At 43.6% G+C, this 18,184-nt stretch overlaps 1 protein-coding gene across 1 annotated transcript in view; it reads left to right on the top strand.

Annotated features, from left to right (window-relative positions):
- The window catches only part of ATP10B (ATPase phospholipid transporting 10B (putative)), a 129,537-nt gene that overhangs the window by 51,562 nt on the left and 59,791 nt on the right, over window positions 1–18,184 (top strand). The window contains exons 7-9 of the mRNA XM_047782200.1: window positions 3,146–3,273; window positions 5,700–5,952; window positions 7,059–7,297. Of these exons, the coding sequence (XP_047638156.1) occupies window positions 3,146–3,273; window positions 5,700–5,952; window positions 7,059–7,297 (620 nt within the window). The remainder of the gene's footprint in view (window positions 1–3,145; window positions 3,274–5,699; window positions 5,953–7,058; window positions 7,298–18,184) is intronic.

Genomic DNA, 18,184 nt, shown 5'->3' with positions numbered 1-18,184 from the left:
AAGGTGTCCTCAGGACGTGCTCCTTCTGGAGACTCTGAGGAGAGAGTCGGGTCCTTTGTCTTTTTCACTTTCTCCCTTGAGCTACCTTCCTCCATCTTCAAGGCACTTTATTCCAGTTGCCACTCACATTTCCTTCTCCTTGTCTGTGGGAGAAACTCCCTCTGCCTCCCTTTCATAAAGATGCTCCCTTTTGTAATTCCACCACTGAGGCCAGCTAGAAATCCCAGGCTCCTCTTCCCCATCTCAAGATCCTTCGTCGAATCTGCAAAGTCCCTTTTGCCGTCTAAGGTAGCATAGTCACAGGGTCAGGGATGGAAACCTGAACACCTTGGGGGGAGGGCATTATTCAGCCCATGACAGGCATTAATGGAGCATCAAGGAAGGACGTCTTGCTGGAGCTGATTCCCAGATGCAGGAGGTGTTTACCGAGGGAGGGAGGGGGCAAGGTTAGGGTGCAGCAGGCAGCTGTGAAAGGAAGGAGCTGTCACTCTAGCCCCAGAGACAGCCACGAGAAAAGGACAGCAGCAGAAAGGAGAAGTGTTTGTTTTAAGCAGAGGAGCTTTTGGCTGTTTGTGTGGCGAGAGCAAGGCCAAGAATGGAGACCTGATGAGACCCAGGCTGTGACCGAGTGTGGAGAGCTGCAGGCAGTGTAGACCGGAGTCATCAGAGACATTTAAGTCCACCCCCGAGAGGAAGGCAGAGAGGGACCCTCACTCTTACCCACACTTCCTCTCCATGGCTTAATACCAAGGATGTTCTCAGGACCCTAAAGGAGACCCCAAAGAAACAGGGAGGATCAAGAAGGAGAACTCATATGCTGAGTCCAAAACCCCGGCTGATGCCACACCAGGGAGCAGCCGTGGCCTTTGCTCTTTACCTGCTTTTGTCAGAAATCAGACCCATCACTGTTTTCAAAAGACAGTGTCTGAAACCCCACGATCTTCCTAGGACACCCAGAGATTGCAGTGTCACCACAGTGAGGAAGGTGGGGTTTAGTCTCATACGTGGCCTGGAGTTTTTAATTAATCTCCTTCTCAGGTGTGCCCACTGGCACACAAGTGAGGGGCTCATGTCTGGAAGGGCAGCACCTGCAGGGGAGGGAATCAGGCAAACAAAAGCAACCATTGGTTTTCCGTGCCACCTCTGCCCCCGAGACACTGCAGAACTGTTGGCTCTCCTTCCCGACGGTGTTTTCAGGGAACATCAGACCTGGCAAGAACACTGGAGATCATCTCACTGTGTCTCCAGAGAAAGGCAGTTAATGATTAAAAGATCACACAGTGACAGAAGGTACAGGCAAACCATGATCAGCCCGGTAGATTGCCCAAAATAATGATTAGATTGAGAAAGTAATGGGGAGGGGCAGCAGGCTATTCTGTCTGGAAAGAACAACTCATATAGAATGGCAGGCCTCTGCTCTGCTGGCACCTAATTAAAGCACAGCCCCTGCAGGAGGCAAAAACTCTGGAATGAGCACCATTCCAGGGTTATTTATCAAACATTTACTTTAATTATGTAAGGGTGGTGTTTCTTTTTTATTTGCTCATCATGTCCTTCCCAGACCTTTGTAATCACCCAGTACCTGCCTGGGCTCCAGAACCCCTCCAGGCCTCCTCCTCCAGGCAGCCTTCTCTGGCTTCTCTGGCAGCCAGTGACCCTGGCTCTGTGCCATACATTGGACTCTTTTTTTTTTAAATGATTTTTATTTTTTACATTATGCTTGGTTTACAGTGTTGTGTCAGTTTTCTACCATACAGCAAAGTGACCCAGTCACACATATATACATACATTCTTTTTCTCACATTATCCTCCATAATGTTCCACACAAGTGGCTAGATATAGTTCCCTGTGCTACACAGCAGGATCTCATTGCTTATCCATTCCAAATGCAATAGTTTGCATCTATTAACCCCAGACTCCCAGTCCCTCCCATTCTCTCCTCCTCCCCCTTGGCAACCACAAGTCTGTTCTCCAAGTCCATGCGTTTTTTTCTGTGGAAAGGTTCATTGGTGCCATATTTTAGATTCCAGATATAAGTGATATCATGTGGTATTCATACATCGGGCTCTTAACCTTATGTCTGTAAGTCTTTCTTCTGCCATGTATGGTGGTATTTGGCCCAACTCCTGGGCAATGAAGTATCTTAGAAGCAGAGCATCATCCCCTCTGGCATTTATTCCCTGAAGCTCCTACTCTGGTACCAAGAGCATTTTACATGTTAGGTTATTCTATCTCACAATAACCCCATGGAAAATATGTTACTACTAATTACTAAGAAGGTACAGGCAAATCATAATCAGCTTGATAGACTGCCCAAAATAATCAATAGATTGTGAAAGTAATGGGGAGGGGAAGGATTCTACTCTATCTGAGAAGGAGGTGAGCATGCCAGATCCAGAGACTTTGGTACCAGGTGCCAGGAGCACTTATCAGTCCTCGCGTGGTGGTGGTGTTAGCCCCATAAGGAAACTGAGGGTTCGGTCTGTGTCTGGTGCTGTTGCTGTGGGCTTTTAGAGTGTTCCAGGATTTAACATGGCACCCTTCATGCTATGTGGGACTTGTAGCTTAACATCTGACTCCCTGGCTTAGTAGGGAACTCCTCAAAGACAAGAGCTAGGACCAACTCCTTCTTGAGTTAATAAATTTGGGATAAAAGAGGCAGGGAAGAGTAGGTAAACAGATATATGGATGGATGGATGGATGGATGATCAAATGGATAGTTGACTGGATGTGTGTGTGGGTGTGTACATGGGGGAAAAAGAGGGTCTAGGGTACAGGTTTGTTGAGACTTCCCAGCCATGTACTGTCTACTACACAACCGAAAAAAACAAAACATTTCCTGCCCCTTTGTCTGTTTCCAACCTCTATGTAACAGGACTACCAAAAAATATAAGAAATCCCCATGCTAGTCTCCTCTGGGAGGACGGACTTAATGCCCATCAAGAGATTGAAATGTAGGGACGATGAAGGGCCATTTAATAGCTAAATGAACCCATATACACCACCCTGATGTTATGTAGAAAAAAGGATGGGCTCCTCTAAAACACACTCCCTTCCAGGAACGGGTTAAGGAAGGGCTGATGGAATTGACCAATTTGGGATTAAGTGGAGATTTTGCCTTATGCCTGGCTTTGCCTCCTCTCAGGTCACAGCCTCTGGAATGGGACCTTTGCAGAACACCCTCCCTTCGATGTGCCAGATGCCAATGGCAACTTCCTTCCCCTTGCCCTCGGGGGTTTCTACATGTTCCTCACCATGATCATCCTGCTCCAGGTAGGAGGTCCTCCCTGATTCGGGGACTCAGGCAGACCTGTGGCCAATACCCGTACGACTTTGCAAAAGAAGGAAAAATCAGTGCTGGCCCCAAGAAAGAACTAACTGGACTGAGACAGGGAAATATTTATTGCTTTCTCATGGGTCTTTGAAAATATGCATATCTGAAATAATATCAGGACCAGCCCTGCCTTTTGGAAGGGACTTTGGCCTCAGGTAATAACAGGAAAATATTTATCAGGCTTTTCTATTTAAAAGTAAGATTACAGCAGTGATCTATGTGTGCCTGTCTCTTTGCCAGACATAAAACAGGTAAACCCTAGTGACCTGGGCATAACACAAGATAACAGTGCAGCACAGAGAACTACAGAGAACCTCCAGCCTCAGGCATTAAGTGAAAGAAACAACAGGTTTGAGTTTTTGAACCTGAGAGCTTGAGATGGAAAAAGGCAGAACTAGGCCTATATAGGAGAAAAAAAACAAAAACATAGAGCACCCGTGAGAGGGGTAAGAAAGGCACATACTGTAAGTAAACACCTGCAAAATGCAATAAGGTATAAAGAGACATAAAAAAAATCTTCAGGGTCTACAAAAAAATACAATCTATGAAGCAATAAGGGAAGCTATAGTTTTGTTTTAAAAAAAAAAACCATCTATGTTTAAGTTCTCACAGTATTTGAGGGTGTTTCATTGTCCTCTTACTGCTGAAAACTTTTTAATCACTAGTTCATTGGTTCATTTAGCAGAGTAATCCCTTTTTTGTTTTGTTTTGTTTTTTTTTTTTTTTTTTTAGGACCGCAACTGAGGCATATGGAAGTTCCCAGGCTAGGGGTTGAATCGCAGCCACAGCAACTTGGGACCTGAGCCGCATCTGTGACCTATACCACAGTTCAGGGAAACTTGGGATCCTAAACCCACTGAGCCAGGCCAGGGATCCAACCCACGTCCTCTTGGATGCTAGTCAGATTCATTTCCACTGAGCCACAACTGGAACTCCAACAGTAATAGCAATCCTTTTTAAATGTGAGGCAGGCCATGCCCTCCTCTTCACTGAACCTTCTGATGGTTTCACATCCAAAGTGAAATACAAAGTTCTGACTGAGACCAACAAGGCCTTAGGTCATCTGGACCCTGACTCCCTCCTAAACCACATCCCTGTGTGTTGCCTCCCGCCAACTCTGACCACCCCCTGAACCCCCACCCGCCTCCACCCCCACCCCCCGCCGACCAATACCCAGCCTGCCCTGCCCTGCCTGGATGCTCCTTCTCTACAGATAACCTCCTGCTCACTTCCTTATTTCTCCAGGTCTCTGCACAAAGGTCATAGTTTGCGAGAGTCCTTCCCAGCCTTCACCCTCTCTCCTCTTTTCTTTATTCTTTTTCATGAGACTCACCACCCACTTATATATATTTCTTTGTTTATTGGAATATGAGGTCATCAATCCCAGAGATTTTGTTCTTCTCCTTGCCATGTGCAGGACCTAGAAGAGCAAATAACATTCAGCAAGCACTCAATAGATACAGTGGGCAGTGATCAATAATCCGTCTGAATAGAAAACATACTCATGGTTACCAAAGCAGAAAGGATGGAGGGAGTGTTAAATTAGGAGTTTGGGATTAGCAGAGACAAACTATTATATATAAAGCAGGTAATCTTGGAGTTCCCTGGTAGCCTAGTGGTTTAAGGACTTGGCATTGTCCCTGCTGTGGCTTTGTTTGATTCCTGACCTGGGAACTTCCACATGCCACAGGCCACAGCCAAAAATAAAAATAAAATAGGTAAACAACAAGATTCCATTGTATAGCACAGGGAACTATATTTAATATCTGTAATGGAAAACTAAATCACTTAGCTATTGCACCCAACACAACATTGTAAATTAACTATACTTTTAAAAGAATGGATCTGACTCCCTCCCCCTCCTCCTTGGCAACCACACTGGGTCACCGTGCTGCACAGCAGAAAATGGGCAGAACACTGTAAACCAGCTATAATGGAAAAAAATAAAAATCATAATACAAAAAAATTAAAAATAAAAATAAAAAAATTAAAAGAATGTATCTAAACACCTGTCAAAATGGGCAGCAATCCTCAGTGGCTTAGAGATCTATGGGCAGAAGGAGACTCTGGACAGAAGCAACTAGAGCTCCCTACCGCTTCCCACTCAGTGAGTAAACAACCAGTGGCAAGTGCCTACCCCCACTGGACATCCCTAGTTGAAGCAAGTGTGTCTTTTTTTCAGATTCCCCTAAAAATCTGAAGGGAGGCGTGAAGTCACTGATCTTTAATTTCTCAGAGGAAGTCCATCTCGTGAGCTGACCTGAGCTTTCCATGAGGTGCCTTTGCTACCCCTTACCTCCAGTGAAGGCCCTGAGATGGGGGACCAGCCGGGTCTCTGACCTGGTGGCACTCGATCTCCCCACAGGTGCTGATCCCCATCTCCCTGTATGTGTCCATTGAGCTGGTGAAGCTCGGGCAAGTCTTCTTCCTGCACAACGACCTTGACCTGTATGATGAGGAGACTGATATGTCCATTCAGTGTCGAGCCCTCAACATCACTGAAGACTTGGGCCAGATCCAGCACATCTTCTCCGACAAGACGGGGACGCTGACCGAGAACAAGATGGTGTTCCGGCGTTGTACCATCATGGGCCGCGAGTATTCTCACCAAGAAAATGGTACGGGGGCTTCTACAGCCCCCATCCTTCTTCTAAAGGGGTCACCCCTGCTCTCCTAAGAGAACGGCGATAGAAGCCTTTAGCCCGGCTCCCCGCAGAGCCTGGGGCTCTGTGGAAAATAGCTTCCTGTATCCCTGTGGTTTTCTTGTCACAGTTCAGTGCTCTTCTTGTCACACGTAAACTTTCATTTGCTCACAGAGGCTATCAGCGATCTCCGGTGTGGTTGCCCTCGGATGGGTCGATCTTTGTCTGGTGCCATTTACACAGAGGATTTAAACCTGTCAGGAATGAACTGGGGACAGGTCCAAATTATGTGACAGTCATGCAGCCAAAGTTTAAGAATGTCTTGGGTCAGCATGCCTGACAGGAAAGGCCTAGGTGCAGGCCATGTTCAGATGCCATACACCCAGGACATGCCCTCCTTGCTAGCTGAGCTCTTGGATTTTCACTGGCACAAAGGTTTGACTTAGGAAATGTGACTGTAAAATGCCTGGGCTCTTGTCTTGCATGCACTGCAGGTGGCGTAGAATGCTGACCTGATCCCATCAACTCCCTCTCTGTAACACACAACCCTCTCCCCCTCCCTCCCTGTCTCTCTCCCCTCTCTTCCTACCTAGGAGAAGAAACTCTGAAGAGCAGCATTCACTCTTTTGAATGGGAGGAATGGAGAAAGAAAAGAGGGATATTATAGGCAGTCCAATCGCATTTACATGAGTGCTTCTAATCTCTTTGTACTGATCACAACATCTACCATAACCGGTACTTAGAGTATGTTAATCACTTTAATACAGTATATCTTTAAATCTTCAAAACAACCCTATGACTTGGGTAATTTTTATAACCCTAAATTGAGGAAATAGAGGCATGGGTTGTGCAAAGCTCAAAGTCACATAGGTTGGCAGTCCTAGAACTAGGATTTGAACCTGTGCCCCTGAGTTGCACCCCTCTTCCTCCAGTCAGGGTGGCCAGCTGCCTGTTGTCCAGAGCAGCACAGTGCCTCTACTCCATGTTCTTACCCCATGCTCCACCCCAAAGTCTGGCATCTCCCCAGCTGTGATGTGGCCAAGGTCTATGACTGGTGCAATAACACAGTTCCTTTCTTTCAGCCAAGCGACTAGAGACCCCGAAGGAGCTGGACTCTGATAGTGAAGAGTGGACCCAATATCGGTGCCTGTCCTTCCCAGCCCGATGGGACCAAGGCCCAGGAACAATGAGGGGCCAAGGAGGGGCCCAGCCTCTGAGGAGGAGCCAGAGTGCCCGGGTACCCATCCAGGGCCACTCGCGGCAGAGGTCTGTGGGGCGCTGTGAAAGCTCACAGCCCCCAGTGGCCTTCAGCAGCTCCATAGTAAGTCCCTGCCTTTTCCTCTTTGAATTGCAAATGGGCTCTCCTGGGGAGGAAAAGGGGAAGGGTCTGGGGTGTGAAAGAAATAAGATTCTAAACCCTCAAGAGCACTCTAACGGCAGCCCTTGGTCTTGTAAGTAACCTACATGGGCTTGTTGGGCATATACAATTCATGTGCATTTCAGATGTTCAGTGTTTCAAAATTGGGAGATTTCTAAAAAATTCTCCCCATGAAGCCAGCATTTCCTTGGGGCAGTAGTTGGTTTGAATGAAGAAGGGGTGCTCCTCAGCCTGGGCATGCAGTGCTCAGTCCAACTCAGACCCCACCTCTTCTCTCTTTATTCCCCTCCTGAGCCAAGAGCCAGCAGTATGTTGATTACGCACGTGTTTCCAAAATACATTTAAGGGGAAAGAGAAGTATCTGACATGTCCATGTTTCTAAAAAATGAGGCTGTAAGGCTTATAGGTTTCAAGAAAAAACAGGAGAATATATTTATGGGGATAATCAAAGAGTCTCAAATTGTTATGAAGCAAAGAACATCTCTGTCCAAATGACCCAGGCCCCCTCATTCCCTTAAGATAACTGCCCCTATGACGTTCAACTTTGAAACTTTGGGGTTTTCTGTATGTGGTCCCTTCACATTTGATCCACTGGGATGGTTATCACTAAACCTTCAGGTAGCAGGTGAAGAAATTGAGTTCCTTCCCCAAGATTACAGTGCATTTCCCGGAAGTCAGGACCAAACTAGGGCATTCTGTCTCCTGTCCCATTTCCAGTTCCCTCTGCACCATGCACTTCCTCTAGACAACACATCATCTGGAATCATTTGCACTTACAGAAAAGGCCTCAGGGAGCCCCAGTTATCTTAAACAAGACATAACTAACAGGAAGACCAAATGTGCTATTACCCCATTATGAGAAAATTAGATTTTTCAAAATGATCCTTTCTGTGAATTTCTTTCCAGTCTTTTATTTACCACATTAATACACACACACACATACACACACTCAACATATATGTAACACTTCTGTAGTCATGGCACACATAAATTATAGCTGCTGGGTTTTTTCAGTCATATATCAAAAGCATATTCCACATTGCTACCTGGTATACACTACCCAGGACTGCGTTTTCTGACTGTGATAAGAAATGCTTTGAGGGAGTTCCCACTGTGGCTCAGCAAGTTAAGGATACAACATTGTCTCTGTGAGGATGTGGGTTTGATCCCTGGTCTCCCTCAGTGGGTTAAGGATCCAGCGTTGCCACAAGCTGTGGTGTAGGTCACAGCGGCAGCTCCAGTTTCGCCCCTAGCCTGGGAACTTCCATGTGCCCCAGGTGCAGCCATTAAACAAAAAAGAGGAAGAAGAAGAAGAAGAAATGATGTGAGTCTATATGCTCTGGATTGTTGTTTATTTAACTTTGAGTGAATACAAAGTAACTATTATTATCGTGCATAGAAACGCAACATGAGCAAGGATAAAACCATGACAATATGTTAAGATACACGATGCTCATAAAATTACAAGAAAAATAATCCATAGATACCTTTGGGGAGGTTTTGAGTTTCATTTTTCTTTTCTATTTTCCCAAGTGAAGTTACAATAGGACATGCATATGGTCAAGTCTTTCTCTAATTTAATCCTCTTCCCTCTGAATGGAATGCACTTCCCCCCAGCTCTTTACCTAAATATTTGGACAATGAATGCAGTGCATTCTGTGAATTCTCACTGGGTCTTGCACTACCAGTGTTTTTTGGAGTCTTCCAGTTCAGATACCACATGTATCTTGTGTATCTGAGAATGTCTCCCAGGACATCAGGAGAAAAATGAAGCTTTCCTGTGTAGATCTCAGCCAGAACCCACAGATACATTGCCTCCTGTTCAGCCTGACGTATCTCAGCAGCCCAGAAAAACTGAGTCAGTCAGCATAACTTTTATTCAGGGCCCTTCACTGATCCTCATGGAAGAGGACACATTAGCATGTGAGCTGTCTCACGTCCTGGATGTCACTGTTCTGCCCTGGCTGACACATTCAGTCTAGTTCTAGGGAGTTCCCGTTGTGGTTCAGCAGTTACGAATCCAACTAGGAACCATGAGGCTGTGGGTTTGATCCCTGGCCTCACTCAGTGGGTTAAGGATCTGGCATTGCCGTGAGCTGTGGTGTAGGTCGAAGACACAGGTCAGATCCCGTGTTGCCATGGCTGTGGCGTAGGCCAGCAGCTGTAGCTCCAAATCGACCCCTAGCCTGGGAACGTCCATGTGCTGTGGGCATGGGCCTAAAAAGAAAAGAAAAAAAAAAAAAAGAAGTCTAGTTCTAATTAATTCATTCTGGAACAATAAGGAGATTGACACAGTAAGACCCAATTCTTGTTACCTGGGCAGGTAAGGATGGTGGTGTGTTCTCTTTATGAACTGCCACATATGCCCTTCTGCAGTCTGAGTGACAATCTGGGGTTGAAAGGACAATAGCTTCCCAGCAATCTGTTAGAGAGGGCTGTGGGCCAAGGATCAAGAAGTGTCGGCTCTGGTTTCAGCTCTGTTGCTGGCCTCCGGGGTAGCCTTAAGCAACATGTTAAACCTCTTTCTATCCCTGTTTCATCACCTGACCATACTCTGCTTACAACTCTCACCAGGTGTTCTAAAAGTCAAATACCATATCTGTGAGTCTGTCTCTGTTTTGTAGATAGGTTCTTTTGTGTCATATTTTAGATTCCACATGTAAGTGATACCAGAAGGAATTTGTCTTTCTCTTTTTTATTTTGTCTTTCTCGTTTTGACTCAGTATATATGCATAAGTCTGGTCACTATGCTGTACAGCAGAAATTGGTGCCATACTGTAAAATCAACTATAATTTTAAAATATAAATTAAAAAAACAAAAGGAATAAGCAGTAACAACTAAAAAGTATTTTTTTAAAAAAAAGTCAAATAACAGGATGCTTGTGCTGACATGACAGCTATGAATTAAACGCATTCAGGTTCATGTCCATTCCACCATGTATTAGCTCTGTGATTTTGGTCAGCTCACTGCGCTAGAAGCCTCAATGCTCTCATCTTTAAAAAAGGATTATTATTGGAGTTCCTGTCGTTGCGCAATGGTTAATGAATCCGACTAAGAACCGTGAGGTTGTGGGTTCGATCCCTGGCCTTGCTCAATGGGTTAAGGATCTGGCATTGCCATGAGCTGCGGTGTGGGTCGCAGAGGCGGCTCGGATCCCACATTGCTCTGGCTCTGGTGTAGGCCCATGGCTATAGCTCCAATTAGACCCCTGGCCTGGGAACCTCCGTATGCCACGGTAGCGGCTCAAGAAAAGGCAAAAAGCCAAAAAAAAAAAAAAGAAAAAGGATTATTTTTATGCAAAATGGGTTGATTTCGAGGATTTACTTCTTAAACGCATGTGTTCCAGACAGATGGATGACTCATAGAAGTTTTAACTTTCTAAAGGAAAGTTGTCTTCCTTGGACAAAGGTTCACATAACTGATGATGGCAGGGAAGGTGAGGGGAATGAGAGTTTTTATAAAATATAATGTTAAGCCTTCTCCCCTACGATTCTCGGATATTTGGTCTAGGGTGGGGCCTGGTTATTTATATTTTTATTTCTGATGATTCTAGTGAGCAACCAAGATTGAGAATTCTTTAAGCATACCATTCTCCCACTTGGAAATAATCTTTGTTTGGCTCAAATGGGCACTTTCTACAACTGAGGAGGCATTGGCTGAAGGGGGTGATTTTTGTTGCCTTAAAGGGCTCTAACACTAACCTGTCAAATATCTGTGGCTGGAGTGGCAGATCCTTGAATCAGTCCATCTGCAGCAGCCCCAGTTGGATCCCCTGGCTCCCACCCCCACCCACTCTGGGCAGGCCCTCTGTGTGTCTCCTCTTCCACTCATCCATCTGGCATCCAGTCTGGTCGGATAATCCCACGGCACCACCAGTGCTTCACCTTCCCCACCTAAAACCTGCCTTTGAAAACCCAGGGACTCCAGGCATGGCAGAGCACCCAAGCTGAAGCCAAAGAAGCCTGTGGTTGTCTTCCTTGGCCCTTTGCTCTAAGCCAGAAATAAAATGAGTACCAGCAATAACAACCGCCACCACAAAAGCTGGCTTTTTTTTCCTTTACTACAAAAAACAAGGAAGCATTGGTTATTGTTGCCTAATTGGCTGCTCTAAAATCTGTGGCTTTAGGATGTGGTAATATACTTAGGAAAGTAGTGAGTTCTGAGCCAGCATTTAATAGTCCTAGCAGATGGAAAATGAAATGCCTTTTTTCCCCTGATCTGTAAACAGCCAGGATTGGAGTAGAGCATCTTCGTTTAGAAGTACCATTTGCAAAAGTGTTTTCCAGAATCATCAGACCAAAGACTATCTTTCTAATCATAAAGTTTGCATGAGGGCCTCTTTGGCTCCAAACCACACCTCCTCTCCCCCTATAGGTGCAGGCCCTCCCATCTGTCCTGAAAGAATGTAATAGAGATGTAAAGAGAGTGTCTTTGGCCCCCTACCTTCTTTCCTGAAAGTTGGTTTTCCTTTCTTTCTTAGGAAGATAACTGGCCACACTTTGTAGTCTGCTTAGAGTCGACCAGGACAGCCCACATGCACACAATCCCACGGCAGGGTTAGATAAGAGCCCTGATTTAACTAGTCAATCACACAGAATCTTTTTGGAAGTGATACGACCACAGAGAGCAAGAAAGAGATGAAGCCTGTCTCAGCTTTGCTTCCCTTCGCTCCCAGGGTTTAAAAGAGGGGCACACAGACTGGTGACCATGTTCACAAGAACAAGGTCTTGTAATACCTGGGAAACACCCTTTATTCTTTTTATAATTTTTTTATTGCAGTATAGTTGATTTATAATGTGTTAGTTTCCAGTATACAGCAAAGTGACTCAGTTATGTGTATGTGTGTGTATTCTTTTTCATATTCTTTTCCATTATGGTTTATTACAGGAAATTGAATATAGTTCCCTGTGCTACATATTAGGACCTTGTTGTTTAGCTATTTTATATATAGTAGTTTGCATTTGCTAATCACAAACTCCTAATTTTTCCCCACCCCACCCCCTTTCCCCTTTGGTAAATTTAAATTTGTTTTTGATGTCTGTGAATCTGTTTCTTTTTCATAAATAAGATCATTTTGTATCATATTTTAGATTAAGTGATACCGTATTATATTTGTCTTTCATTTATTTCACTTAGTGTGATAATCTCTAGGTCCATCCATGTTGCTATAAATGGCATTATTTCATTCTTTTTAGGGCTGAGTAATATTCCATTGTATATAAGTACCATATCTTCTTTATCCATTACTGTATTAATGGACATTTAGGTTGTTTCCATATCTTGGCTATTGTAAATAGTGCTGCTAAGAACATTGGAATGTGTGCATCTTTTCAAATTAGAGTTTTCTTTGGATATATGCTTAGGAGTGGAATTTCTGGATGATATGATATGGCAACTCTATTTTTAGTTTTTAGAGGAACTTCCATATTGTTCTCCATAGTGGTTGTACAATCTACACTCCCATAAACAGCATAGAAGTGTTCCCTTTTCTCCACACCCTCTCTAGCATTTGTTATTTATAAAGTTTTTAATGATGTCCATTCTGACCTGTGTGAGGTTGCACTTTATTTTAGTTTTGATTTCCACTTCTCTATTAATTAGTGATGTTGAGCATTTTTCATGTGCTTTTTGGCTAACTGTATGTCTTCTTTGGAGAAATATTTATTTAGGTCTACTGGCCATTTTGGGGGGGGTTACTTGTTTTTTGTTATTGAGTTGGATGAGCTGCTTTTATATTTTGGAAATTAAGCCCATGTTGGTTACATCATTTGCAAATATTTTCTCCCAGTCTTTAGGCTGTCTTTTTGTTGTTTATGGTTTCCTTTGCTGTGCAAAAACTTGTAAGTTTGATTAGGTCCCATTTGTTTATTTTTGCTTTTATTTCTTTTGGGAGAATGATCTAAGAAAACATTGCTACAATTTATGTCAGAGAATGTTTTACTTATATTCTCTCATAGGACTTTTATGGTGTAATGCCTTTTTTATTTGTTTAATATTTATTTTTTTTTATTTTATTTTTTTAGGGCTGCACTCACGGCATGTGGAAGTTCCCAGCTAGGGTCAAATTGGAGCTGTAGCGCCAGCCTACACCCAGCCACAACAATGTGGGATCCAAGCCTCATCTGTGACCTATACCACAGCTCATGGCAATGCCATATCCCCAACCCAGTGAGCGAGGCCAGGGATCAAACCTGCATCCTCATGGATACTAGTCAGATTCATTTCCACTGCACCACAGTGGGAACTTCTGTCATGTCTTTTATTTAAGTCATTTTGCCATTTTGAGTTTATTTTTGTAGATGTTGTGAGGGAGTGTCCCAACTTCATTGATTTACATGCAGCTGTCCAGCTTTCCCAGCACTACTCTCTGAAGAGACTGCCTTTTCTCCATTGTATATTCTTAACTCCTTTGTCAATGATTAATTGACCATTGGTATGTTGGTTTATTTCTAGGCTCTCTTTTCTGTTCCATTTATCTATATATCTGTTTTTGCACCAAAACCATGCTGTTTTGGTTACTGTAGCTTTGTGGTATTGTATGAAGTCTGGGTGGTTGGTGATGCCTCCAGTTTTGTTCTTTTTCCTCATGATTATTTTGGCAATTCTAGGTCTTTTGTGGTTCTACATATATTTTAGGATTCTTTGTTCTAGTTCTGTGAAAAATGTCAAGGGTAATATGATAGGGATCACATTAAATCTGTAAGTTGCTTTGGGTATTGTGGCCATTTTAACAATATTAATTCTTCCAATCTGAGAGCAGGGGATATCATTCCATTTCTTTGTATCATCTTCAATTTCCTTTATCAATGTTTTATCATTCCCAAAATATCATTTTTCCACCACCTTGGTCAGGTGTATTGCTACATATTTTTAAAGCAATTTTAAAAGGGATTTTTTTTTTTACTTTCTCTTCCTGATATTCCATTTAGTGTAAAAAAAAAAAAAGGCAACAAATTTCTATGTGTTAATCTTGTATCATGCTACCTTGCTGAACTTATCAGGTCCAGGAGGTTTTTTTTGGTTTTTTGTTGTTATTGTTATTTTTGTTTGTTTGCTTGCTTTTTTTTAGGGTTGCATCTGTGGCATATGGAGGTTCCCAATCTAGGGATTGAATTGGAGCTGCAGCTGCCAGCCTACACCACAGCCGTAGCAATGCAGCATCTGAGCCACATCTATGACCTACACCACAAGTGAAGGCAATGCCAGATCAGAAACCCACTGAATAGGGCCAGGGATCAAACCTGCAGCTTCATGGATACCAGTTGAATTAATTACCACTGAACCATAATGGGAACTCCTAGTTCCAGTAGTTTTTGTATGAAGTCTTCGGGGTTTTCTATATATAATATTGTATCATCTGCATATAATGACAATTTTACCTCTTCCCTTCCCATTTGGATACTTTCTATTTCTCTTTCTTGTCTGATTGCTGTGTCTAGGACTTCTAATACTATTTTGAATAGAAGTGGTGAAAATGGGCATCCTTGTCTTATTCCAGATTTTATCAGGAAGTCTTTCAGCTTTTTTTCACCAATTTGATAAGAGTTTCTACAATGAATGGATGTTATGGGAAGCTCTCTTCTTGCTAGGCCCCTGAGTTTTTTTCCTTGACGCTTCTGTCCCACTGGCCCATTGAAAAACTTACCTTAACAATTGATGCGCTTCTTCTTAGGCAAATATTTACTAACATTTGCCTCTTCCCACTCTTAAGCAAACTCAATATCATCAAGGCCACAAGTTAAGCAAGTGCAAAAAAAAAAAAAAAAAAGTTTGCTGCCCAAAGTAGCGTCAGCTCCCCAGCAACTGCGAAAGTTTGTTTCCACAATAGTGATACAACTTCATGGCTAAGTATTCAAAAGGAACCACAGGGCAAATGGAAGAGAGTAAGCCTCCTTCCTGCTTCTGTTCCCCCATATCTCAGAGACAACCATTATTCACATTTTCCTAGGTCCTCCCCAGAGGTGCTATATCTATATAGAAGCATGGGCAAGTAAGGTACACACAGAAGCACATCCTTTCCCACAAACAGAAGCATACCATACACACTGTTTTGGACTTTTGATTTTTTAACCTATAAATCTTAGGTAATATTTCATATATGTAGACACACAGACAGAAATTCAGTGGAGAGCTGTCTCATCCTTCATCCCCTTTTTAATAGTTGTTAGAATTTGTTGCATGGTTGAGCCATCATCTATTTATACATGTAAGTTTTTCTGTAGGGAATATGTGCATTTTTAAAATTTTGATTGATGCTTTTGAAGTGGTAGTAACAGTTAAGACACTCAGCAATAGCAAACAGAAGGGACTGCTTCCTTCCACTTCTGCCAGGTCTATGTATTCTCAGTATCTATGTTTCTCTGGAATAGCCTTTCATTTGTTGTCGGTCAGTCAGTCAACAAATACTAAACAAGCATCCACAGTGTGGCAAGTACCGTTCTAGACACTGGGGGATATAAAGTCTAGTGGGGCACTGTTCATGATTTGAGGCACTTTTACGTGCACTGAAGGGGCAAGAAGAACCCCAGTGATTATATAACACTGTTCTTGGTGCTGGGATATATGGGTGCAGAAGTGCCGTAGGAGCCCAGAAGAAATGAGCTATATCAAACTGGGGCATCAAAGTGGCTTCATGGAAGGGTTAGCATGGGGGCTGATTTGAGACAAAATTACAGGTTAACCAGAGCAAAAAGAAGGACCATCTAACAGGGAGAGTAGAGGTTGTTTTAGGGGAGACATTCTGCACAAGTACATGAAGACTTGCGGTTCCAAGGAACAGCTAGAATAAGAGGCACAGCTCAGAGAGAGGTGAAGGAGAAGATGGAGGCATAGGAGGAACAAAGCCACATAGTTTGCTTCTAGGCTCATCACTAGGATTCCTGTTAATTTCCACCACTGGCTCTATGGGTTCCCAGAGGGACAATCTGCTGTTCCCCATCCATGATTGTAACCAGTGTGACTCTGAGAAAGCTTTTACTAAAACTAGAAGAGAAGTATAGATTGGAACTTGGCCTGCTTCTCTCAGCCTTCAATGTGGCCACTCCCTGGCCAGAAAGGAAGTGGGAATGACAGGTCGGGCACATAGCCTAGAGACTTGCTACTCAAACTGTGGTCTTTGCACTTGCAGCAGGAGCACTATTTGGGAGCCATAATAATGCATATGCTCAGGCCCCACTCCAGATCCACTGAATCAGCATCTGCATTTAATCAAGACACCTGGCTGATTTGTGTACATGTTCAAGTTTGGGAAGTGCTGGCATTGTGTTGAAGGGTTTGGATTTTGGTGTCATACAAAACTGGATTCAAGATCCAGCTCTTGTGCTGATTTGGAGACTTAAACAAGTTACTTATCTTCAACAAGCCTCATCTGCCTCATAAATAAAATGGGAGAATGATAGTAGCTACTTCGATGCTGTTATTATGATTACATGATGTGCATGGAAGCACTTAGCAAAGCTCTTGCCTTTGTTCTCAGTTGTCAATAGATATAATCAAATGATAATAAGAGAATCCTTTAGGGTGTGGTGTGAGGTCAGAGATCACCTTCCTCAAAGAGGGTTTTCTGAGCTTTAGGTGTCTTCAATAGAAAGAAATCCAACCTGTTGGGCACCTGGCTGCTACAAAACTCTGCTCTAAACAAATGGTGGCCCCTAAATTTCTAGTTATTTTCCTTTAGAGAAATACACTAGCCAAAGGGCCTGGAGGTGGGTGGGGGTACTGCTTTCTCTCTAAAGTGTCCCACATGCCAAGTTCCTAAATGTTAATGAACCAGACAGGAAACCAATGGACTTGGACGAAGGGAACCAGGAGGAGCTTGCCCTGTAGAAACAAATCTGCGGCCTGGATAAAGCTTCCCTGACATCTGCTGCTGACACCTGCAGGCTGGGCCCACTGCCAATCCCAGAGAGAAGTAGGCCCTTTGCAGAACTGTTGTTTTTTGTTTTGTGGGTTTTTTTTTTCAATGCATTGCTATATGATTGCTTGGAAATATACCAAGGAAGAGTTTGAACAAAGAGAGGCCATGAGTTAATCAGTGGCGAGGTAGCATGTTGTCCTAGTTAGGAGTCAGTCAATGAAGATTCAAGTGCCTGCAGGCTGCCAGGCACCGGGGACACATCGCAGTCTCTACCCTCATGGCACTTAGAGACGAGAGAGTAAATGGACATGCAATAAATAACCATTAAATCATGTTAACTGTGTCACTGTTTGGAAATACATAATGCATAGCTTAGAGCAAAGCAGTGTGCTGTCAGAGGCTGGAGTCAGGTGGTGTGAAAGCTGACCTAGTTCTGACCCGGATTCAGTGTGCACTCTTGAGGAGTTCACCTCCCTCCTCCCTGGCCCTTGGTTTTATTGTCAGGAATGTAGGGGACTTGGCTTTGATGACCTCCAAGCTTGTTCCCAAGTCTGGGTATCCGTGGTAAGGGTTAAAAACATGTCATTCGTGTACCACTGCCCCCACCATCACCACCAAAGAAAAGCGAATCTATTTTTTGAAAAAGATCCACATAATCTCTTTTATAATCTCATGGACTATCTGCTGAGCCCTCAGGATTAGATATACAAGCCTGTCAGTTGTATTTGGGATGCCAGGCACTAAAGATGCCAGCTGTCAGCAAGTATCAAAGGTCACTTTCTTCTCACAGGGATTCTTGCCTGGGATGGGGGTTAAGAGCACAAATTCTAAAGTCAGACTCTCTTGAATCAACTTACTGTGACCTTGGGCAAGACACCTAATCTTCCTGGGCAGCAGTTTCCTCATGTGAAATGCAGAGTTACTGGGAGGATAAGAGTGCTCAACAGATAATGTGGTGAGAGGCATGCACTGA

The sequence above is a fragment of the Phacochoerus africanus genome, chromosome 1 (genome assembly GCF_016906955.1).
Source record: "Phacochoerus africanus isolate WHEZ1 chromosome 1, ROS_Pafr_v1, whole genome shotgun sequence".
Classification (NCBI taxonomy): Eukaryota; Metazoa; Chordata; class Mammalia; order Artiodactyla; family Suidae; genus Phacochoerus; species Phacochoerus africanus.
Note: the sequence above shows the minus strand (reverse complement) of the source record. Positions and strands in the feature narration are given on the sequence as shown.